The sequence below is a fragment of the Anser anser genome (assembly GCF_964211835.1).
Source record: "Anser anser genome assembly, chromosome: 1".
Taxonomy (NCBI): Eukaryota; Metazoa; Chordata; class Aves; order Anseriformes; family Anatidae; genus Anser; species Anser anser.
In genome coordinates, this window is record NC_139720.1 from 141,973,452 (window position 1) to 141,999,435 (window position 25,984).

At 42.2% G+C, this 25,984-nt stretch overlaps 1 protein-coding gene across 3 annotated transcripts in view; it reads right to left on the minus strand.

Moving 5' to 3' along the window:
- AFF3 (ALF transcription elongation factor 3) overlaps window positions 1-25,984 on the minus strand; it is a 336,736-nt gene that overhangs the window by 118,982 nt on the left and 191,770 nt on the right. For all 3 annotated transcript variants that reach the window (XM_083821502.1, XM_083821501.1, XM_083821503.1), the window contains exons 5-7: window positions 25,622-25,708; window positions 16,453-16,489; window positions 11,167-11,218 (exon numbers count right to left, since the gene is read on the minus strand). In XM_083821502.1, coding sequence (XP_083677628.1) covers window positions 11,167-11,218; window positions 16,453-16,489; window positions 25,622-25,708 — 176 coding nt within the window. The remainder of the gene's footprint in view (window positions 1-11,166; window positions 11,219-16,452; window positions 16,490-25,621; window positions 25,709-25,984) is intronic.

Here is a 25,984-nt window from a genome sequence, read left to right on the forward strand (position 1 = left end):
GATCTTCTCATAGCAAATTCATAGCTGTGCAATGTCACTGAGCCAAATGGGATCACGCTAAAGATGTACTTGGCCACTTCTGCTAGATAAAAATAAATCAAAATAATTTTGAAAGGACGGCTGTTGCCTTTTATAATCTTTCCATAATGCCTGTGTATGATGGGTAAGTCATCTACCTACTGTGGTCATAGTGAAATATATGCAAGTTGGGAAAAATATCAATATTTTAGATCCCTCTACCAATCTAACCACCACCATCCAGCTTTGCAACCATGTCTCACTGTTTATGCATTATATATGTCTTTGTATTTGTTTAGTGATATGCGTTGGATGTAATAACAAAAATCCTAAAACCCTATTTAGCTGACAAGTCTTTTTTGACCATTTCTCCAGCCTTCCCCCTCGTCTTTTTATGTCACTGTCTCCCATGCTTCAGAGCTGGAGGCTTGTTTCCCCACTCCTGGCTACTCAGCAGCTGTCACACGAGGCTGCTGCGAGTGCTGCAGGGCTCCTTGCATGTTAGCTGGAGAGTGCTACCAGCCATGAAACCTAGGGGACATCCTCAGCGAGAGGTTTCCTTCTCTCTTTCTCAATAGGAAGCTGGAAAAAGCTCTTCAGAGGTGGACCATATGGCCGTCTCCCAGCCCCAGTGCTTACCGGAGCTGCGCTGGGCTTACTGCACCAAAAGGACGTGAAGGTTGGCATGGCAGTGGCAGCTGCGAGGGATGGGGAGAAGAAGCAGGCCCTGGTAAACACAGGTTCCTTATTTTGTCCCCTTGGTCTCCATGTGCAGTCATTCTGTAGCAGGCCACTTTTTCGACAGACAAAACTCATCCAGCTTTACCGACAGTGCTCACAGTAAAGCGTGCAGCTGACAGGGAAATGGTTTTTAACTGAACTGGAGATGGGCAGTAAAGCTTAAACACGAGGCCAGTTACCCACAGGAACTTTTGGTCTTTCAAACAATAATGCTGAAGCAAGTCCTGCTGGAAAACATCATGCTTGTCTGTAATTATTTGCAAGATCAAAACCTTACTTTCTGACAGAGGCTTTTTTAACAGTTTCTGGCAAAAGGCTTCATCCTTTCCTCCATGGAAGTCTACAGAAACTGCTGTTGCTGACAGTGACTGCAAATATTAAACAGTTTGTGTCTCATATTACACTTACTGTATAAGTTATACTGATGGGGAAAGCATGTGGATTTCACATGAGTAGCCACATGAATTTTTGACTTAACCCCGACAGCTAAAAAAGCACAAACCAGAGTGATGACAAATTATTTTTGAGGTTACGTTCTGGGGTGTTCTGGGCCTCTGCCTAGCTACATCAAGGCAGGTTGCGTGTCAGCTTTGCCTGCCACAGCTCCTAGGGGACTTCAGGACAGAAACCCTCATCCCCAACTCCTGCCTGCCCCCCATAACCAGCCATTTCAAATGGCACAAAAATTGGTCACTGAACAACATACAAACAGATAATTTGCTCATACTGTGTGCATACCATGCTATTAAATACCCTTAAGAGATTATTTGTGTTGATTTGTCTTCTTTGCTTTGACAGTAGGAAAGCTTGTGATGAGTTTATGGAATTTCCCCCTATACTTACACTAAATTATAATGCAAAGAAATAAACGGTAAGTTCACATGTTCATCAGGTAGCAGATCAGTTCAGTTTTAATTCAGCATACCTGACCTATTGCACTTCTTGGAGCGTATCTGCAAAGAAATACGTCAAGAGATTCCTTCTCTCTACCTACAACTGCTTACGGTTTATAACATGAAAGAGAGACTCAACACAAATGAATCCTGACAAAATAGCTTACAAAACTAATAAAAAACATCATGCAGAAATGTCAGCTGTAATTTTGCCATAAAAGGTCTGTGGGCCAATCAAGCCATGTTTTTTTCTCAGTAAAAACTTAGCTTTTCGCTTTGTAAGTCAGTGGTACAGCTGCCTTGATTTTGGAATGATCTGTAAGTAAAATCCTTTTGAATCTCTGGAACAATGCATCTCATCCGAACCTTTGTCCTGATTCATCTCCAGCTTTGATAGCTTCAGTGCCTCACCCTGCTTGCTTGTCAAATCTATCATCGATTCTAAATTGCCAATAAATATATTCCACATCTCTTTTGGGAGATGTAGCTTGTCTGCATGCTAAACAAAGAATAGGATGAATAAAGCTGAGATACACATGAAGATATAATATTCTCACTCTTAAAATACCACAGGTGAAATGATAATGTGGAAATATTCTTACCCTGAGGAAGGTAGACTCCAGTTGTAGCTTAGCAAATCAAAGACCAAAAAACTTGCTTGCAATAACATCCTAACAAATCCAAGGAGTTATTTTTTCCCACAGTTAAAAAATATCCACGCTCTGACATTAAATCCAAGTCCAGAGATTAAGGCAGAAGAGCTTCAATAATTAGTTTAGTTAGGTACAAAAAGTAATTTGTCATGAAGCTGTCAGCTTGCTACTACAAAGGTTTTTAAAAAATGTAGCTATTCATGGCTGAACAGTAGAACTTTTCCCCACAGGAAAATTCATGACCGTTTCAGTATCTTTCTCTGTTTTGCATGGCAAATAAATATTGTCCACCAAGCTTGAAAAGCCTCTTTTTTTTTTTTCTTTTTTTTTTTTTTTTGAGTCGGTCACTCTGTGGGAAAAAAAGGCATTTCTTTAGATCCCCTTAATTTGATCTTCATAGTGGTAAAATAATTCAAAAGCAAAATGAGAGAACTTCTTGTTCAATGCCTTGCTTTCTTATAATTAAAAATTATATATATCAGCATAACAAAAAAGTAGAAAACTAGGTTACTTCAAATTCCAAAATCTTTCCATTCCTGGACGAGCTTTAGTGTTCAAATGTTAATAGGATGCCTGCATTTAAAAAAATATATTAAAAAAAAAAAGAAAAAAAAATCTTGGCCTGTGTTCAGGCTAAAGAGTCTGTGAAACAGACTTTTTCCATACTATGACCTCAGTCTTAGGATTTCTCTTTTGCAAAATGCTGGTTATTTGCCTTGGCAGGTGGCCAGGACCTGTATCTCTCTTTCTGCTTCCCTGTCCCTCCTCCTCCTCCTCTCCCCACCCTGCACACACCTCGCCTTCCTCCAGCCATGGGCTGAGCCCTGGGACCAGGTCACCCCCTGCCCTTTGACTGGCAGAAAAGGGCAAAAAAAAACCAACAACAAAAACAACACAGGTTTTGTGAGCCCGGATATATTTAATGCCCCTGATCTCGTTTCTATCCTGTTGGACATGTTGCATGGTGCTTCGTTCCTCCCTGCCCTCAGCCCAGCAGTGCCCAGGGCAGATTCCCTTGCTGCAGCTCTCGCCTGGGTGCAGGATTTCCAAGCCAGCATCTGGGAACTTTAACCCGGCAAAACCAACAGCATGCACAATGCAACTCCGGCGTGCCAGACACCCAGCTTCAGTTTCATCGTTTCCTTCAGGGAGGAAATACGCAGCGGGGTAGATGGTTTCTGATGGCACGTCCGATGAAATCGAGTTCTTCCCAGGTATTCACATCTGATTTTCCTGGCAACTCCTCTTTAACCACTGTGCCGCATTCAAGATTCCCAATTAGTCCCTTACAAATGACAAAGTCCAAGGAAAACAGTGCCTAAGAGAAAAATAATATGCTTTTGGTGCAACACGGGAAAACATTTCCTCAACCATAAGTGTATTTTAGCTAGCTAAATTGGTCAGTTTTATTCTAAGTGTTGTAAATGAACACAAGTGCTAGTGAAACATTTGTCACTTGAAAAAATTAGAAATAATGGCCAAGGTTGTAGTAAGTTTTCCAACTGGGCAAAAGCTGCTGAGCACATCTGCTTCAAAGCAAGGACTTCTTGCACCTTCCCCTTCGGCTTTGAGTGGGGTGGCACCAAACAGGGCAGCAGCCAGCAGCTCCGGGTTTTTCTCCCTCCTGGGCACTGTACAGGTAGAGAGTGAAGGGAAAGGTGCTAAACAAGGGGGAACTTTATAAATAAAACCCTGTGCTGAGTCCTGCAGCAATAAGGGCAGTTATCTCCAGCTGTTGGCTGCATCTGGTAAAAGAAAGGACTGACATTTAAAAATAGGGCAGTGAAAGCCCTATCTCTTCCCATGCAAGTCAATCGCAAAACTTCCCCAGATCTCAGAGGTGCTATTATTTAGACTTCATCTATCCCCCTTCCTGTTGACATCTCAGATAAGGCTTTTCTTGTCTGACTGAAACACTACGGAAGCTAAACTTTATCCCAGGATAACCACAGCTGCAATTATGGTCAGCTTGGGCTTCCATGTGTTTTCTTTCTAAATCCAGCAAATAAAAACCATCTCATCTGCTTTCATGGATATCATTCTTTCTTTTTTTTTTTTTAATACAATTTTATATGTTTTTAAATATTTTTAATTGTATCACCTTTGACTGCTATGCATCTATATTTTTTATGTGGCAAAAAAAAATATCACCCAAAACACTGATCCATTCCTCCTCATTAACATAGCTAAGCCTCAAAGACAGATTAAGTTGAGACATGTGTGGGCAAATATCTTCCAAGAAAATGTCTTTATAGGATTTGAAGAAAATAGATTTGTTGGTATCAACTTAAAACAGTTTTTTTGTGGACTGTCAGCAACACTGTATACCACAAATCCAAAAATCTGTGCTAAGGGAAGGTTAGGAACTGGCAGGCAACATTTACATCAGTACTGTGACAATACAGCCAGGGCTTTGATGCATCCCCCAGGTGAAATCGGTCTGTCTTTTGGAGCAGGAAGTTACTGTGGAGTTGTATTTTTTTAATGGTCTGTATGTTTAATACACAGAGAAGCACTCTGTGCATGTTCTGAGGGTAATGCTTCAGGGGAGATGGCAGAAAAAAGAACTTTTTCATGGGAATTTGAGAGCTGAGGAGTGCATTTTAAATTTTAGCTGCTCTTGCTGGACTGGCTGGGCAATGACAGTCTGGCAGTGTTAGGGGTTAGCTCTGCAAGCCCAGGCTCAAGTAAACAGGTGGGATAGTGCAATGAAGCCAGCCTTCTTCTCCTGCCAGCTACTTGGTTCATGGATAAATACTAGACATTTGCTTCTATGGTTTTCAAGACCTCCATCGCTCTGAAGAACACTGTGTTCATTCATCTCAGTGTGTTTTTTTTTTGTTTGTTTTGTTTTAGTATGGACTTCAAAACTTCTCTCAGATACATCACAGACATACATTAAAAGCCATTAATGATGCAATGTGTATCTGGTGTTTTCAGAAACAATAAAACTTAGAAAAAAATTATTGGTTTTTATAAATTGTCCACCACCCCTTGGAAGTCGTGTTTTTGGATGGATGATGCTGAACTGTGGCTCACCAGTTTGATACCCTCATGATGGCCTGCAATAGAACCCATGCAATTGCTGAAAGAGGACGAAATCACCGGCTGATGTGTGTCTGCTGCAGATGTCCTTGCCCTTGAAAATGCCCCAAATCTGAGCTGTGCAAGGCTGTTTGAGAAGTTGCCTTGGTATCTTAATCTGAAAGCTAAAAGTGGATTATACACAGAAAAATTTGGGCACCTTTCCTTAGAGGCTGCCTTCCACAGTTGTATGAATTTCACCCTTTCCGTCATCTTTCAGACCCTTCACCTATCTTCTGGTTCTACTGAGCCATCACAGTCTTTGTGGCAAGCAGGCAGAAGGATATCTAAGGTGTACCACTGGAAGGCTTTTTGCTCTCCAGCTTGCATCCTTTGCCCTTTCCTTGTTTGCCATCCCTCCCTCAGGTACAGTGAGAGAAAAGCCAAATCCTAATTTAAGTTGGGTGGCGACTGTCCAAGAAGCTACGACTGAAATTGTGGGGCAGGATGGGCTAGTGGTGATGGGGCAGGGGCTGCCCGAGCTCCCCATCTCTGCAGGCAGCCGAGAAAGGCATCAGCACAGCCCTCCCTGCACCCAGCCCTCAGCCTCTGCCTGCTGCTGGCACTGCTCAGGACATTCACCACTTAATACCCGAGTCTGTCTTTAAAAACTTAAACTACCACTCATTTCCGTTACTGTTCTGGATGAGTAATCCTTAGCCATTTTTACAGAACATTGCATTTTTCAACACTTCGTACAAATATTAATGAGCTAGTCTCCATGGCGGTCTAATTATTATTTTAGATGGGGGGAAGCCAAGGCTAACTTTAAATAACCTGCACCAGGCCTTTTGCTGAAAGTGAGGTGGGATTAGGGCTCCTCTTCCAACTCTGGTGCTCAGTCAGGTCGCAGCGGTTGCCTGAGAGACTTGTGGTCCTGGCTCAAGATCAGACGCCAGGCAGATGTGGAAGCCAAAGCTCCTCGGGGCTCAGAGCACGGTGGTGCATTGGCAGCACTTGCTCAGGCTGGTCTCCTGAATTTGAGACTGATTCTCCCTGCTCTCTAGGAGACACCTTGTAATGCCTCTGCCTCTGTTTTCCCATCTGCAAAATGGGAAATGCGGGAGTTTTTGGCTAATAAATGCTATCTGTGGGTCACTGGAGATACAAGGAGTAAGATACAAAGGAGGAAGAAAAGGCAAGAAATAAAAATATATTGGTGCTTGTGCCAACATAGACATAGGTCGCATCGAGGAAGAAAAAGAGTAACATTGCTCTGAGTACCTGTTTCCTATTTCTACCTCCAGGGTGATGTGGATGATGTTAGCAGCTGGATGGGCAAGAGACCGAAGCACTAATCTCTGCAAATGGGCAGCTTGGAAACTGCTGAATTTAGTATTGTTAATGAAGATCCCCCTGAGCAAACTGTTCTCCAAGTGATGCCTGAGACCGTCTCACAGAAGGAATGGAGCCAACATCTATTTCTGCCTGGCAAAAGCAAACAAGTGAACACACATAGTGAGATCTGTGACTCTCCGAGAGTATTAGTAAAGGACAAAACTTGCATAACTGCCATAAATTATAGAAGCCTCCCTCAATCTTGGTTAATTCTCTTGTAAAAAGGGAGGGAAAAATCTGGAGCAGCTCAGCATGAAAACAATTGTGGGAGGGATAATAAAGAGACAGCACCGAGGTATCTCATCGCTAGTGCTGATATCATTAAGTAAGTGCGCTAGAAATGTCGAGGTAAATGCATAGCAGTGAATCACAGCCAGGCATGATTAACCTTGGGTAGTCTGAACTGGAAATCATTTACAAACACGAAGGTACTGAAGAACACCGCAACAGACAGTACATCGAAAGTCATCCCAAGAGCGGGGTTTTTTTGGGGTGTTTTGTGTATTGTATATTTGTGTATTGCATATTTGTATATATTTTTGAATGTTGTCATATTTTGCATGTGGAAGGATGGGTGATCTCAGACCCCTGGTGAGATAAGGAGTTACCGTGACACCACTGGACCCTCTGAAACACATGCACTGGTTGGAATAATTTTTTTTTTTCCAAAGAAAAACTAAAACCCCATATCTAAAAATATAAAAGACCAAAAGAGCACTCTTTCTCCATTTCTCTCACCCTCCTTAACCCTGTCCTTCAGCGTACAACTGGTAAAGCTGGGGGGAAAGGGATTTTAATAAAAATTAGATGTTTTTAACAAAATTGTGAAAGTTTTCTAACCATTGAAAACTGACCTTCCGTCACAAAACTGAAAGAATGAAACATTGCTGAATATTTCTGAGCAGTCCTAAAAGTTTAGAAATGTGCAGTGAAGCTATAATCAGATGACCCATAGAGAGCTGTACATATTGAGTACAACAACAAAAAGCCCTTCAAATCCAGAATTCTTATGGCTTTAAAAGCATTCAATTACAAGGAACATGAATCAACTGGAGAAGACTCAAGACAGCTTAACACCTTTGTATTGTTTGCACCTTTTATTGCCATCCTTCAGTACCAGTTCAGGTGAGTTTTGTGCATGCAGACACGGTGAAGGCCATAGGAACAGTGTGCAAAAGGGCACAAATCTGCTCAGATTCTGCTCTTCCTTCATGGTTTTGCATAATTCTCATTCTCTTACATTCATCTCAGTTATCTCTAGCATTGTAATGACTGCCCTTATTTATCTGCCTAATTAGGATGTTGCATCAATTAATGTGAATCATCTAAAGTATGCCTGTTTCTTAATGTTTAATGTTATTATCAGTGGAGAGCTTTGTCCTACCAGAGTCCATCCACAGAGTTAATGCATACAGGAAAAAAATATGCATGATGCTATTCAAAACAATGCATTTCCCATACCTAAACCCCTCTGAACAGCACAGCACATATCCTGTACTCTAGATTTCCATATTTGCAGGGGTTACGAGCAGCACCTTCATCCCTTTGGCTCCAGAGCATAGCCCCAATACCTGATTTTGAGGCCCTGGATGGAGCCCGGTGGACAAGGCAAGAGGAATCTTTTCAGGGGAGACTTGATGTAAATGCTTGGTTCATGAGCGCCTCACTGCCTGATTCAGGAGGGCAATCAACCTGTCTTTTGGAGCTGCATAAATAATCTTTGGATGGTGGTAGTAAATCTACACCAAGGATGAATTAACTGCCACTGAGTCATATAAGCTTGGCTTGAGTATGTGGCTTGTAACATGCCTGAGGAAAATAAAAAAGACATTTGCAAGAAAGAAACATTAATTCGCTCCTCCCCATCTTTTCTGTTATTTTTATCTAGGCCAACACGCCTCGCTTTGTGGGTTTTTCTGCTGCTGTTTGTTTCATTTCCATGCGGAAACAATGATTCACAACGAAATGAATCCACAGCGCATCCTTTCTGGCTCCCCGTGGTTTCTGCCAGCCAGGCCTGAAGGTGCCACCTCTCCTACATCAGCGTCTCTCCTTCTCAACATCCCTACCAGGAGCAGATGGACAGACTCCTGCGACCCTCAGGGGAGCACCACCTCGCAAGAAGACATGGGCCTTTCACCAGAAGGACAGAGGGTCCTGCTGGGGTGTCCTCTCCATGCACATCTTGCGCTCAGGTGTGAGCTGCCGCATCCCCAAAAAGGACAAGTCTGCATTCACAGCTGTCTGAGAAACAGGGGTAAAAGCCTGTCCTAGAAGAAGGTGTAAATGAGAAGCAGCCTGGGGAAGGCCAACAAAATGTAGCAGAACAAGAACTGGGATGTCAGTGTTTACCTACACATTGAAATGTGTTAATCTGCATCACTGTATCACTCAGGGATTCAGCACTATTCAATAACAGACACATCTTAGTTTACTAACAGCTTTTGCTCTCCCTGCTTTTTCTTTTCCAGTTTGACCTCTGGTTTTCTCTGCCATTGCTCTCAATTTTATATATCTTTCTGAAAATTCAGTGTTTGCAATCTTTCTCCTCTTTCTTAGCTCCAGGCCTCTCTCTCTCTTTTTTTTTTTTTGTTCTTTTTTTTTTTTTTTTTTTGGTGCACTACTTGCTGGTTCCCTCCCGTTCATGTCCCACTTTCTCTCCTGTTTCCTTTTCCACACAAACAATTTCTCGAACTAGAGGGTCCTCTGCTTCTTGAATACAGCCATTTGTCAGGGGTAAAAGTATTTTCTGCTTTTAAAATTTGCTCTAGGAACCAGTATCTGCTGTGGGGAAGCCTTAGAATATAGCAACAGCATAAAGATAAGCATTATAAACACCCTGTACATAGAAAACTGTACATCATTTCAGAAGGTCGCACTACTTTGTCTTATTAGGCAAGGAACTTTTCACACCTAAGCAGATTTTGAAGTCTGTTGTATTTCAAATGGCATACTACATGGCACAACATGTAGTATCAAAGCAAAATATATTAGGGCACATCTCTGAACCCCTATTCTTTTAAGTTCTAAGGTTTAAAGTTTTAAGCTGATAAAGGAGAAGAAAGGAAAGTTAAAACATTCCTCGTGAATAAAATACCATCTGACTAGCAAAACCACTGTGCAGTATGGCTCATGTTTTACATATTGCTAAATATCAGCGAAAATAAATGTGTTCATTTCTCCAAAATACCTCCAGATGGCATTAAAACCCTTCTTCTTTTGGTTTTTATTGCAATATTATTTTTAAAAATGATAATTATTGGAATCATTCTATTAACCATTCCCAGCAATCATACTATCAGAAGGCATAAGGCTGCTAATGCTTAATTCATTTAATAAGTTTGGCTAAATATGCTCACATACTGTAATTACATTCCACAACACAATCTACAGGACAAGCTATTTCTTACAGCATGTCAAATCTTTTTCTAGATTCATTTCCAGAAGATTTTTAATGTGTATTTGCAGCAGAAATGAAAACATCCCACTACAAATCACCGTTATAGTACCTCCTTCTGTGACTACTTTTGGCCATGTAACAAATGGTGACACCTTGTGAGATTTACATGATGTAACGCTCTGAATTTAAATAACAGGAATCAGGAAACATAAATTATAGGCAAGACGCACTCTAAAATTCACATGACTGACTGCTACAAGAACTTCGCTCCCTCAAATGGGATTAAAAAGGTGAATGGTTTTGTAGAAATTCATACTGCTCTTGCATGGTAAATATTAAAGGCATTCATTTATCTAGCTCAGTTTGGGAGACTGTTGCTATTTATTTTTCTAACTTGCAGCCCATCTGTTTCGTAGACTGGTTTATGTTGGTAAAACAATTCAGTCCTTTGTATACTGGAGTTAAAAATGGTAAAAGCTTCTATTGTTGCACTAGAGTGAAGGTGAACACTGATATATTACAAGTGCCTGTTCCTATCTATTTCTCGACTTCTTTTGTTAATTCAAAAACATCAACAAAATCGTGAGAGACCAGAGATAGCTGTAATTGGATTTCAAGTAATTCAGAGGTGAAGCTGCAGACTGCAGTCTTTTAAAATTACATCAGTACATCAAAGGCATATGTGACATGATGTTTTTTAGCAAGTGTGACAAACTCCAGCAGCTTTAAGGTAATGTTGAAGTCAGATTGTAAAGGCCAGCCTCACACCCCCACAAAAATCATTTCATATCTATTCAGCATGATAGGGAACCATTTCACCTGTGAAGATCTCTGACTTACTAACATGCAAAAGTTCTAGGAATAATTAATGTTTAGTCATTATCTAAAAAGCCTTTTTAAGAACAGCATCAGTGAAAGAGCTTTATCTTAATGAAAACAAAAACAAAACCAAAACCACAACAGACAAATCCTATTTTGCCAAACCAATCTGATAAAAACATAGATGCTTTCTCTGATCATAAAAGCAAAAGTGACTTACGATGTATGGGTTGCACTTTTCTCTGGACTCTTTGGCTCTACATCACTTTTTCCTTTAAAAGAGAAAAAGAAAATGACATCAGAAATGGGTGAATATGGAAACTGCTCAGATGTGATATGTCAAGGCTGTACGCATTGCTAACGCTGACTGCTCTTGCCACATGCACAGAATACTGCTGAGGCAATCACAGGGCTGCTGGGGCGCTGCTGGAGTATCTGCAAGCTGGGAGTCAACCCTGACTTGACTTTTCTTGTCACTGGGACTTGTACTCTGGCAATGTCAGGCAAGAAAACTCTACAGGGGAGACAGAAAGACTCAAGTAACTCAACCTTTACAAGGAACAGCAGACCTTGGAGGCATAGAAAGGACTTCTCCAGGGTCTTACAGCTGTACTATTGATAGTGCGTCCCATCCAACATGCACAAACTCCCACACCCTGTTCCAGGAACCATTTCATACAAAGGAGAACAGTACCGGCAAAAGCTACTAAGGCAGAGATTAGGACACACTTCTGCAGATGGATGTTTGGATTCATGCTCATTTTGACACCGTAAGTGTTTTGACACCTTTTGACCTGATCTTCAGCTGCTGTAATTAGGGTCTGGAGAAACCCTCTTTGCTATTTTGTGTAAGAAAAAGCTAACTTTCAAGTTAAGTTATTTTTTTTTTGAAGTACCTAAATACTTGAGAAGTATCAGGGGGTCAAGGGTTTCCTCTTCTTCTTGTTTCCTTATGACTCACAAGCATCCTGGAAAAGTACATTGGCTTGTGATGACCTCTTCTGTGGTCCAAAACCACATGTGCCCAAAGTAACTTAGTTACATAGCACAGACACCAGGGAAGCAGGCTGCTGGCTGATGGGGTGGTACTGTTTATGGTATGTCAGGCCATTTCCTTCTCCCTCTTTCATTCTTTCCAAAAATAAGGTGGTTGTTCTTTACTGCACTTATCACTCTGAGAAACCTGAGAGTTACAGTTCAGCACAAGGTTTTTCTTTAGCTCTAACGTGGATGAACAGGGCATGCTGCTCCACTTGAATCACCTTGAACTTGAATTCTGTACCTCATGACTGCAGATGCTGATCCTCCTGTGTGTTGCTGGGCACAAATAGCTGTCTACATATGAGTTTATGTTGCCTAGCAGACAAGGAGGCACAGAGGTTGTGTGTGACTAGCTTAGTGATGGATGTGTTTTCCTCCACTACCTTTTAACGAACTTCATTAAGCCAAAATCCACCTGTGCCTTCTGAAAAAAACTGTAAAAAGTGTTTGTTTTGGTCAGGCTGTATCAGCGTTCCCTTGTCTGATCTTCTACTCATTGACTTGAGCTGGGCGGGTTTTGGATCAGCCCCTAATCTATTCCATGCGCATGAACACTACACATCATCCGCTCTCTGATGGCAAAGTTCTCACCCTCAGTTTTCATACAGCGTTGAGGTGTCATCAATGGCTGGTAGGGGCACCTCTGGAAAATTTGCTGTTGCCATCGGAAGAGGCAGGATTTTGCCACCAATGTCTTTCCACTGCTGTAAAGAAGCATGCTGAAGGACTTACTCTAGAAAGTAAACTTCTGAATGTGGGTGTCTAGTAAAGGAGGTTTGGGTAGTGCAAACACCTGGCTGTGGTGCTTGTAGATCTCATCCTCCCCTGTAGAAAGGTTTGAATGTACCCAACTTATGTGTCCAATCTTTAGTGAAAAGGAAGCTCTGGATGACTTCAAAAACACCAGTGTCCCTCTGTGAACCTTTAGGTAAGCTAAAGGTGCCTAAAATTTAAGCAGAAGCTGGGCAGCCACACAGGATGGAATACATCTAGTCCATAATCTCTAGGTCACTTTTCACTTTTAACAGAGACTTCAGAAAGCATATCCAGATGATAACCTGCTGGCTAGAAAGCTGTTGCTACAGTGCATGTTTGTCAGCCTTAGGATGCCTGGAGCCCTGGAGCTCATCTGCATTATGGTAATTTGGAACAAGAAACCAACAGTAACAGTTGGCACATATTCAAAGATTTTCTATTCGTAACTTAGACTTTGTGTAAGTGATGAATTATTACCATGAACACTGGTTTGTTTGAGTGTGAGGAGGAATATGGATTCCTGAGTGCTTTGCCAGAGTTCACATCAGTTCTACTTTCAGCAATGTATGTTAATGTAGCAACAAGGGAAACAGCACAAGTACTGTGAGAGAGAGGAAAGAGAATCTCTGTGATTTAGCCAAACTGGATATTAATGAATTACCCTACAGTAAGCATTTGCATCTGCTTTAATGCTAATCGTCACTTAACATACTTCTGTGTGGAGGGGAAGGATGAAGCTTTTGCAGATGATAGAAATGCATCAGTCCAGCCTACCAGAGTAGAATATCTGGTCATTAATGCTTTATCAGTTCTTACCAACTTTGTTCACACTTGACTGAATCACAGAAATTTGAGAAATGTGTATAGGCTAAGCATAGTTGAATGTCACAGATACGCTGTTGTTAAGCTATTGGATAAATAAAAGGGAATTATCTGTCAGAACAATTTTTTTTTTCTTTTTTTTTCCCCCACACTCACTCTTGGCTAGGCCAAGATTTGTATTCCCATTTTCCATGTTACCTGCCAAATGCATGCAGGTACCATTGTGGGAGGCTGCCACTTGTTGGACTGCTAAAACCTGTCTAGCTCTGATTTCTTTTAGTGGGCAAATTTGTGTAGTCTGTTGTTTTTCTGAGTCAGATGGGAATTGACAAAGGATACATTACCTACCTCACAAGGCTACTATTAGCACACTTCATTTCAGGTGCTATGCACTGTGTATGTCTTCTGAAAAGGATGTGGACGTGTGTGTGTGCATGCCTGTGTCTTGGGGTGTGTGTGCATGCACGTGCCTCCAGAAGATTGTGGCGGAAAACATCAGCCCTCAGATCCTCAGCCACAGGCCTGGGAATTCTTTGCTAGTTCCTGCTAACTCTCACACAACTCACTTCCTAATTGTTTTAAATATAACCGGATGAGAAGATTAGATTTCTCCCATTTCAAAATATATTTTATATGGACTTTTGTAGGATTTCCCTGTTGAATAGCGGAAGACCAGAGAAGGAGTGTTCTCCTCTGAGTAGGAATTTGGGTGAATCATTCAACCTAACTGGCATAAGTTCCCCCACTGGATAACAAGGATAAATAATACTTATTGTAACAGAGCAATACAACTTCAGCCATTAAGGGTTTTTAAATGCTTTGATTTCCTTGTGGGGGAAGGATGAGAGAAATGCAAATGTTATCTATGAGAAAGACAATGCTAGCAGCTGAAGTAAGAACATTGCAAATGATGGGCTCAGGAGCCACTCCACAGAAGACATGGTGCAATGGGGAATACCAGCTAATTGGGACTCCGAAGATGTGTGTTTGGATAATGCAGTACATAGACCATTAAATTTCTTTTCCATATGGAGTCATTTGGTAGCATTTCCTAACATCCAAATACTTTTTCCATGAGTTTTCTGTGAGCTTGTTGTACAGGACTGGTAAGGTCTATGTTTTATTCTACCTGTGTCTTATTGCATGTCTTTTTCTAACACTCTGACAAGAATCCTCATGGATACACATCTCAGAGGTAGTCAAATTCCTCTGCAACATTAGGAGATGTGTCTTAGTGTCTGACAGCAACCCTAAATTTTGATACCAATGAAGAAAGTGTTTCTGCATGGGTTCAGCCACTCTTTGGTTTGGTTGCCATCACCCAGCCAGGCAGTATCAAGTGCACTCTATCCCAGCAGCAAACACACACTGATTTTGCTGAGCAGGATGAATGAGAAAATAAGAAGCTGGAAATACCACAGGGAGGAGGGCTGATGGGGGAACTGGAAGTGAAGTGAGGTTGGACTCCGCAGGAGTAAGGAGCAGAGGAAAGGTGTAAGGGGGCAGGACTGCTTCCCTAATCCACAGGAGAGCATGTTTCATTAGAACTGCAGAACAACCTATTTTATTAAAGTGTTGCAAGAAGGAAATACATTAAATGAAACTATGACCAAAGCTATCCAAACACTGTGGCCTCTGATGTCATCACAAAGCCCTCAGCTCAGTTTGTGTGTTTGTCATGCTCATGACTCTTTGCATGTTTGCATAGCCCTCTCTCTTATGGCCCTTTTGCGCTTCCTTCTCTCATTACTGTATTCATTATTTTCTGACAGGACCTCAGCCATTTTGCGTTTTATTATTTCCTTAGTGCTGGTCCTCACAGCAATATCAAACTGACACTGGCAATTAAGTGACACCACTGCGTGTTTCTTCACAACATTGTCTTCCGCCTGCTGACCTTTCCCTGAAGAACTGCAGAAGAAAGAACTGCACTGTTTTAATAGCCTACGTCTCCCAGGCTTGTCTTGCTGGATGTCTTCTCCCTCATGCAGTGGGTGACCAGCCACTTTCAAAGCCCTACCTACCAGCTCAGGGCATTTTTCATCTTCAGTCACAGCCTTGTAATTTGAAAACAGGGCTCTGTGCTGGCTGACAGGTCAGGAAGCTAACAAAATGGTTCTTTTGGTTGAGACGATTTTATGTTGAGAGCAGAGTAGGATCATGTATTTTTAATATGCAAGACAACATTAACAACAGTCAGAGGTGTCAGGGGAGAGGATTAATACTTTGTTTCATGGAACAGTTCAATCTTTCCTTTCAATACAGCTGCTAAGTTTTTCACCATAACTAAATCTAATTAAAGTGCTGCTGATCTGCACCACGGTTTGTATATTGGAGTCCACTGAAAAGCAACAACCAGGAGCCATGCAAGCACACATCACTTCCCTTCCCACACTGCTAGCCAAAAAAGACCCACAGCCACATGGTCTTTGAGGCATTATTTGGTATTGGATTGGTAGGATTATGTTGTTTATTATGGTGCAATAGCCACAAAATATACCATTGCTTATGACAGATAAGTGATAACAGGTTTTTCAGCACAACATTTTGGCAGCCTATATCTGGCAGTGCCCTTGCCCAAGCAACCGGGTCATCTCTTTTCTAGCATTTTAGAAAAGCCATTCTTTTGCTGTTTCAGTCTTTCTCACCTAGGTAATGAAATAGACATCATGAAATGAATCCTTTTTGTTCTTTCCAGTCCACCAAAAGAAATGGTATTTTGATGGTCACCCTTGAATTCAGTTCCCCACATTTGGCTAAAACAGAGTACTTCTTGGGAAAGCTCTGTGCTGTCCCAGTCTGCTACCGTTGCTTTCTCAGTCCCTTGGTTTTCACAGTCATTGTCATTCCCTCCACCCAATGCAGCCATAAACGAGTCAGTACTTACTTGTATTGCTGTGTCCTGTAGATCCCTGTTGTGACTCCTACAATAATAACAGAAAGAAGGTACAATGTGTTATTTTTATGGCACTTTTTAGCTGTAATACTTGCTTGAACATTACCTTAACAATACAAACAATATTGTTAATTGTTCATTCGGTTTAAAAGTCACTTCCAATTACAAGAATAAATCCAGTATTTCTTTGAAAATGCTTTAATCCAAAGGCTTGTAAACTTATTTCACAGCAACCCTTTAAAGGTGCAATTCTTTGTATAGTTATTACCAGTCTCCTGCTTACTGTTCATTTATTGATCAACCAAAACTTGTCTATTATTTTCCACTAGTTTAGATGAGTAGACAGAGTGAAGACCAATATTGTTTCATGGACCATTGGATTCTTGAGGTAGTAGCACAGCTGATCTTTCCTTCTCACACATTGATATTGACAGCACCGGAGAATGGAAATACAGACTTTAGCACTGGGTCCCTGACATTACAAGGTCAGCCTTGTATCACAACTGTGATATTTATGAATATGGTACAATATTTTTTTTTTTCACATGCAAATGTTCCTATATTTTACTCACATAATTTGCTTACATTCATAAAAATGTGAAAGAAGCCTATAAATAAAAGGGAAATATAAATAGATACTATAATAAAATATTTTTAAATTGGGAAAAAAAAAAGTAAGAATACAAGGACAAGAAGAAAATAATTATCATCTGAAAAAAAAAAAAGAACACTTTTGGAGATACTGAAATATGAGGTTAACATAAAAATTCTGTCAAGCAAACACCTGACCTTTAAATATATCTGGGGTCTCTCAGTCTGGTCCCTGTTGACCAACACAATGTTAATGATATTGTAATTTTACTTCGGTAGAAATGTCAGGTGTTTTGTGAAGCTGTGAAGCTCCTTGAACACTTCTTGAGAATGCATTGCTAGTAATCAGCCTTACACTAAATCTTCTGAGTAGGTTTGTTTAAATCTGCTACATTTCAAATAGTTCTGTCCAGTGATAGGCAGCTCTTAAGCTTTACACATTAAAAACTTGGGTCACTGGCCCCATGTTGGTGGTATGAGCGCACTACTGTATATTATTATATATGTTCACTAGCTACTCCTCTAGTTACCTCATATTCGAATCTTGGTTACCATAAAATCAGCCCAGAATAGGCTATATGAAAATGGCCTCTGTCCAGTTATTTCTCTGAAATATTTTGAGTACCTCTGCTGTGCCCGCAAGGCTTTTAATACAGCCATTAACTCAGTTCAGGGCCCTGTATCATGCCAGAAACAGCCCGAGGTGTGGCAGGCTATGGTTGATTGAAGGGAAGGTGTCCTCTGTGCAGCTCTGCTCCTAGATAACATGCATACACACAGGAGTACCACCTCAAGTGCACACTGCAATTACAACAGTAAGAACTACTCTGAGAGGCCAGGCACACGTAACATTAATTTTTGGTGAGGAATCAGACCCTGGACTAGATCTCTGGTACAAAGAGGCTGAGTGATGGGCCAGACACACAGCTGGAAGCGGGAGGTTCCTATTCATGTGTTTGTTCATTTTACTTCTAGGCAAAAGCTGGAATGTGTACATTTCTGCTACATTTTAAAGAGGTGAAACAGCTGAGAAGTCTGTAGGTTTGCTACAGCTCAGAAGCCAGACTTCAGGCCTTAGGTTGGTCTTAAATTTAAGAAAACAACAACAACAACAACAACAAAAACACAGAAACACATTTTAAAATATTTCCCTTTTTCATTCTTCCTCCAACTCCTGTCTGTGTTATCTCCCCACTTGCTCACCAGATCCCACAGAGATGCCACCCATAGAAATCTCCAAGGTAGAAATTTGAAGAAAGGAACTGCAAGTCCCCAGAGAGCTCAAGGATGCTCTGACCTGGCCAAGCTAAGATTTTGCTGTGGGTCCTGCAGAAACATGCCTCAGGGGCTGGAGGGCCCAAGGGTTTCTTGGCAACTCCAAAAGGAGATTGTCCGAATGGTGGGCACTGGGCTCTTGAAGACTTGGCTGGTCAAATCTCCTCCATCTGCACCATTTGCTTTGGAGTAAAGGCTTTCTGGACTGCATGACTTAAATCTGTATAATTTTTATGGCATAGCACACATCTGTAATTCAGTGACACCCTATATATCTGAAATGGGAGACATCAAATTCTGGGGCAAATATTAGAGTTTCTACCATCGTCTACACTAGAATGTCTCATAAGCTGACAATGTCGATACGTGTTTCATATCTGAAAATAATTTCTCAATTATTTGAAATTGTCTGCTTTTGACATATTACCTCATCATTTTATGAATGTTTCTGATAAAGGAATATTAAAGACTTCCCCCCCACCCCCCACCCCGTGACTGAATATAATCTTATGAAGTCAGAATTGGCTTGCAGTGCTGATATAATGATATATACACTTGAATTTAAATGTTATTCTAGTAGCCAGTCAGGCTGCCAATAAAAGTAGGCTCTTAGAACAGGTTTGGTTTCCAGAGTAGTGAATTTATGTACCTATAGGTGGAGAGATTGTTTTCCGTTTTGGGAAATAGTGTTATTTTGATGGAAATATCCTTTTGTTTGTAAGATTGTTTGAAACTGCTAAACAAGGAAATTGCTTACCCTTTTACATTTTCATCAACTTCAGGAAGAATGCGCCCTTACCTTTTAACCGTCTAGAATGGTATCTTACCTCTGCCATTGACTTTGCTTTGCCTCAAATTTCACTTCAGCAAAACAAGAGCTATAACATTTTCACTTCTCCTTTTAACTGATTCTTTAAAGTGTCTTGATTCTCGACAAATTATTCTTAATAAAAAGGCTACTAAAAATACAGTCATGAAATAGAGAATACTCTCACTGAGGTAGGAAAAAATATGCCTTTATGTAACTTAAAAAACAAAAGGTGAAGGCTTCACTTCTGGAGGATTTTTTTTTTTTTTTTTTTTTTCCTCCAGATTGTTAAAATAAACAAGAAAGGAAAACGTAAATGAAATGGGCACTGAAAAGACAACCTTATTATCATATCTTAGCTTCTGATAATAATTGCTCCAATTTTGTGACAAGACACCAGTTTTCCTGAAGTGGAGAAATTAATTCTCAAATAACAAAATGATGGCTGATCATAACATCACAAACATATAAATAGAAATCAAACCCATCATCAAGCTCTCAAGGCAGTAAAAATGAAGAAAGAGAGGAAAGATGATCTTGGAGGTCTTTTCCAACCTTATTGTTTCAAGAATGTGAGCATATTCTAACATGTAAGTACCACGTTGTGGGCACAGCCTTGGGCAGCCTGCTCTAGGTGGCCTTGCTTGAGCAGGGAAATGTCTGCATTCCCCCTCAAAGTGCTGCACAGACAGTCACGGACAGAGTGTATGTTAACAAGAGTAGTTTATTGACATCTGCATGGGCTGAAGCTCCTGGATGGAATGGAGTCTCTCCAAGGGTCTGGGTGGTCACTGCCCGGCTGCTAACAGGTTTCTCTGTTGCGCTGCTGGAGAAACTGGTGCCGTGCAGCGGCGCCGGGCTACTGGTGAAGCTGTCCGCGGCCTACGCCAGGCTCAGGAAGGTGCCTGAGCCATCTATCTGCACCCCAAGCGTGATCTCGATGGAGAGGGTGCTCTTGGAGGCGTTGACCAACTTGATCTTGCAGGAGCGACGTGAGGGCAGCACCGTCAGGTGGCAGCGGCGCGACTGCGGCAGAAGCTCCCAGGCTGCTTTCACCAACGCCTGGAACCAGCGGGTGGTTTCCTCCATGTTCAGGTAGGAGCCGGTGCAGAGGGTGCGTAGGAGGCTGGGTTCCTGTCTTCTGCTCAGCTCGTCCTCGGGGTGGTGGAGGAAGCACAGCATGTCCCCCACCAGCTGCTCCCTCACACAGGCGCACTCCAGCTCCACGCGCAGGGCAGGGTTCCTCTTCGCCGTCTTCCCCACGGTGCCCAGTTCTGGGTGAAAGGTGTGTCCAGGGGGAGGCCTCAGGGGCACGAGCAGGCGGTACAGGACGTTGTCTTCCCGGGCACTCCAGCCTTCGTAGAGGCAGCCCACACCGATGGCTGGCTGCAGCTGTGGCTTGAAGGGACAGATCATGGAGAGTCCTCGGCAGGCCCCAAGAAGTTCGTCCACCAGCTCCTCCACCACCTTGCACTTGTCTGCCATGTACGGCGCTGGCCACTGGGTGCGATCGTCCCAAACCTTGCCCAGCTCCCAGATGTCATCAGAGTCACCGTCTTGGTCTGCATCACCATCATCCTCCTTCTTCCTTGTAGAGCTGCCCTGCTTGCTGCGGCTGCCCAGCTCACGGCTCCTTTTCCTGAGCCACCGGCAGAGCCCAAAGAGCAGGACAAGGAGGTCAGCCAAGGTCCAGAGCTGCCACTGCTGCAAGGCGGTGAAGAGCAGAGCTCCCAGGGCCACCCCACTCTGCTCCTGTCTCTTCTGCTCCATCTCTTGCAGCAGCCGAGCCATGCCCTGACTCAGCTGCTCTGCATGCTGCTGCATTCTCTCGTGCATATCCACATCCGTGTGATCATCCACCAACCACGGCTTCTGGGCAATGCCCAGCACAGCCAGGGCGAGGAAGATCAGACGAGCCATAGCCAGCAGGAGGTGCGAGCTGCACTCACCGACGGCCCAGGCCACAGTGTGGTGGTGCTGCCTGCTGCTGGCCCTGATGACAGCTCCCCCGCTGTGACTCATCCTTTGTGATGTCACTGGCACCACTGTGATGTCACATTGCATCACAGCAATCCCCCTCGCCTCGCCTCTCTAAGTTTGTGTGAAGGTCCTTGCAGCTCTTGGACATGAGAAGACTTATCATGTCACACATAAGGTCGCTAAAACTGTGAGGTACCTACACAGTCTCTAAAACTGTTCCCTCATGAACTCATGTTGTCTATCACTGATGACTACGTTGTCTTTCAGGTGTTTTTCAGTAACTCCTAGAATAATTTTCTCCTAAGTTTTACCTGGGACTGAGGCGAGACTGACATGCCTGTAATTACCATGTTGTGGGCACTGTGTTGTGTGTCAGCAGTGCACTTAGTACGCTATGTCCACGTTCCCCCACAAAGTGCTGCACAGGCAGTCATGGACAGAACGTTTGTTAACACGAGCAATTTGTTGGCATCTTCATAGCCAGAAACTCCTGGAGGGAACGGAGTCTCTCAAGAGTCTGGGTGGTCACTGCCTGGCTGCTAGCAGCTGTCTCTGTTGCAAGCCTCCACACAACATCTTCCTAAGCTACCTGGAACCCCAAATACAGTTTGGCTGCAGAGAAGCTGTTCAAGAGCAATTCCCACTGCCTGTTGAGCAGTGTATTCCGTGTGTCTGATGTGCTCAGTCCTGAGGCACCGGCACCCAGGGGATGTCTGGGACAGGCAGATTCTTCAGCTTGACCCTTGGCAGGTACACTGAGCCCATCAGCGGACCTCAATAAACTCAATTCTGGGAGTTTTTCAATAACTCCCAGAATAAAACAAAACAAAACAAAACAACAAACAAACAAACAAATAAAAAATCCATAGTTTTACCTGGCACTGAAGTGAGACTGACTAGAGGGAATAGCCTCAAGTTGTGCCAGGGGAGGTTCAGGTTGGAAATGAGGAGACATTTCTTCTCAGAAAGAGCAGTCAGGCATTGGAACGGGTTTCCCAGGGAGGTGGTGGCGTCACCGTCCCTGGGAGTGTTCAAGGAGAGGTTGGACGTGGTGCTTATGGACATGGTTTAGTGGGTGACATTGGTGGCAGGGGGATGGTTGGACCAGATGATCTTGCAGGTCTTTTCCAACCTTATTGTTTCTAGGATGTATTCTAGAAAAGGAGGCAGCAGAATTAACAGCATTTTTTCCCCACAGAAGAGTAGAGAATTAATGCCTGAACATGAAAGCTCATTCATACAAGCATCAAATTTAATTATTCATTTAAAGTTTATTTATTAAGATGTTTTTAATAAAATTACAATCAAATAATGCCTAATCATTTGTACATAACAAAGTGTGACAGAGATAGGAGAAAAGAAAGCACATGCAGCCTGTCACATCACACACGGATTCAATTATCCTCAAGCTTTGAAAAACAAGAAATAAAGAGACAGTCGTTGCCCCTTCCTAGTAAATTCAAGAGTACAAATTAATTCCACAGAGAAAGAAAATTCAAAGTTAATGATCAAGTGTAACTTTATGACCTGTATTATATAAAGGACAGCTCCCTGTATGTGCTCTCCTGGTAGTGTTGTGCTAGAAAACCTACTGGGCAGTAGCTAGCACTTCAAACCTGACAATGACTTCCATTCTTGTGGATTAGTGTAGACCTCCAGTGTTAGTGAGGTCTGATTTTATATGCACGTGTAGCATATGCACATGCAACCTCCCATCCACGGAGCATATAGAGCTATATAGGTGGATGTATCCACACACACAGTTTCAAAAATGTAATTCTGTTGTACGTGTAATACATAAAACTCAGTTATTTAGCTTTTATTGCTAGACTGATTTCAAAACCAGTCTAGCTATAGTTCCTGTGGCCTTTGCAACTTTAATAGCCTAATTAATAAATTTCAAGTTTCAGGCTGTCAAATCACTACTTACTTGAGTTGCAGGTGAAAAGTAGTTTGGTATGTACAGGAAGTAATGATGCTGACACTCAGTTTTTATAGACAGCAAAGTAAGAATGATTTGCATCCTTGCAACGAGGTGGGAGTCTTACAAGCTTTTTCTCATTCCCAAGATCATGAATACCTTTTCACCTGGGATTTTTGTTCTTGTTGTTGTTGTTAAAGGATTGCAGTCTATTTACTCCTCTGGAGTGGTGTTGGTTTGAAGAGAAACTGCAAATGACCTCAGCTGATCTCTCAGCACTTTCATAAAGGCTGGAAATGAATTCACAGTACCATACACTGCATGGTGATGGAGAGATGGAGGAAGGAGCTGATGCCCCAAAGTTAGCCTATTAGCCTCTTTGCTGGTCTTGCCCACTACTTGACTGACAGGCCCATTTTTTTGAGTAACTTGTCATCCTCTACAGTTCGGTGTATTTCTCAGGTTCTAACAACTTGGGACAGCTGTGTAGCTTATCTGTGGGAAAGCTTCCTAAGGGTTAAGGAGTTATCTCCTATGAGACACAACAAAGGTTTTTCACTACTCTTTGTGAAAAACAATAGTTAGCTTATGCATATTTCAAAAACACAACTGAAAAATTAGGAAACCATTATTTGCATTTGGGAGCCTGAAAAGCAGATGCCTTCTTGAGTATCCAACTGTATAGATTCAGAGAAGGCTAAATAAATATATTTTAATTATTTAAAATATATTTACAAATAGAGATGGTATCTAAATTTATCGTTTTTTATGGCCAGTAACGTAGGATTTTTCCAAGAGGAGATTCACTGGGTACTTAATCCACATCTCACACAAAGAACTCTAATTTCTGGCTATGCAGGCCACCCAGCATACAATACAGTGTCCATGTCATATGTATAAAGGTATGTGCATGTACTATTAGATAAAATCTCATCCATCCTTAGCTTAAATAAAATGGGGATTCTACTTTGTTAGGACAAGAGGGAACCAACTAGAAAGGTCTCTGTAAAAATGAATGGTAGACCTCCAAAACAGCTTTGCAGTTCAAGCTATCAGAGTATTTCCCAGAGAGATGGATGAACAGGCAGAGAGAAGATGAGAAAGTCAATATCAGCCATTATTCACATATCTTTGCCCTACAGTCTGTGGTTCTGCTATTCCTATATTTATCACAATACAATTAGTTGTGAGGAAGTGAGTTCATGACCGTCACACACATTTGCTGATAGGGGCACACCTTGCCCATACACATCTGCACGTGTGCTACACAAAAACATTTCATGGTAATAATTGTGGCAGAAACTGCAGGGCTGCAAGCACCACTTCATTTTTGTCATTCACATTTGAACGTTTCACCAGCTGGTAAGTTGCTATCTTCTACTGGGCTTATTCTAATTTAGGAAGCCTATAGCCCACCTACCATCTTCAATCAACTGTCTGTCTTCAATGAGCAAAGACAGTGAGTTATTTCCTTCTTTTTCTTTCACAACATGCCAGAGATGTTTTGGTTTACACCCCTGGTACTTCAAAATCATGACACTATCATCCACGGAAAAGCTGTTTTACCGTAGGCAAATCTTGACATTTTCTTGGCTTTGTGGTTACAATTATTCTGTGCACTAAATTTTGCAGAATGGACTTACAGTTACCAAAGGAACTTTCTTTATCAGGAAAAAGGCTATAAATGGCATCAATACCATCTTTCAAGTTTTAATATTTCAAGAAAGATGCTTGTAGCATATAAAGCATATAAACGGTATATGATGATGCAATGTGAGAATTATATTGGCTCATCCATAGGATATCTGACCTCATTCCATCCTGATTTACCAAGTGCAAATAACGTGGTTTCCCCAAGCTGTTGCCAATAAGCTTTGCTGTACCCCACCATATGCTACCTGTGATACATATACATCAGTCGAGCTGGTTTCAAGGGACCATCAGCAGGACCAGTGGCCTTGGTCCTTTGGGACCAGGAACATTGTGGTCCACTGCCATTGGATTTGGACAGGCAAATACTTCCCCAGCAAGTACTTCTGTGGCCCCTCCAGGCATCACTGCACTGAACTGCCTGCCTCTGTAGCAAAGCTACCCCTAAAACCAGGTTGGTAGCAGGGGATGTCCGCCCTCTCCTCAGCCCCTAGCTGTGCAGGCCAGTGTATTAGCAAAGACCATCTCAGTCCTTGATGGGCAAATGAAGTAAGAGCTACTGGATCTGAGCAGGAGCTTCTTGACTTGCAGCAGCTGTATATGCCCTGAAGTACTGGTCAGGAGCCTCAGCCGGTGCCCACAGAAGGCACCACTTCTGGACACCCCACCAACGACACCTGTGTTTTTCCCTGGGGTGAGGAACCTGTGACCATCACACCGGGGTCAGTGTTGCTGCCATAAAATATGCAAACAAGACCATGTACTGGTGCAGGTGCTGTAGGCAAGGAAAAGGCAAGGGGATAATGGCACACACATGGAAAAGTCATCAGCACTTCATCAGCCTCAGCCCAGAGCCCTCACATGCTTAGCCAGAACTCATGTAGGATGTATTTTGAGGTGCAGAAGGCATGACTCTACATTGCTACATCTCTTACCTTGTTTGGGAAGGAAAACTTGCTTTGTTCTGCCTTCCCTGGTGTGTGAATAGCTGATAATGGTGGAGGCCAAGAATGGGTCATCTCCTGAAAAACAATATTGTACAGCAGACTGTATTTAGAAAGTCAATGGAATAGGAGACAATAACAGTATATCAGTAGCACAAATGTCTGGGTAGTGGAATACATAAGTTACTGTAGCTTCTAGGAAATGCCCAGTTTACATATAATCTAGACAATACATGATCTACATTGATTTTTAGCGCACATTCTTGAGAGAAGTTCTTAAGTACCATTTCATTTTCCTGAATAGCTAATGCATCTTAAGTGCAAGAAGTTTGATTTTTCTGACAATCAGCAACC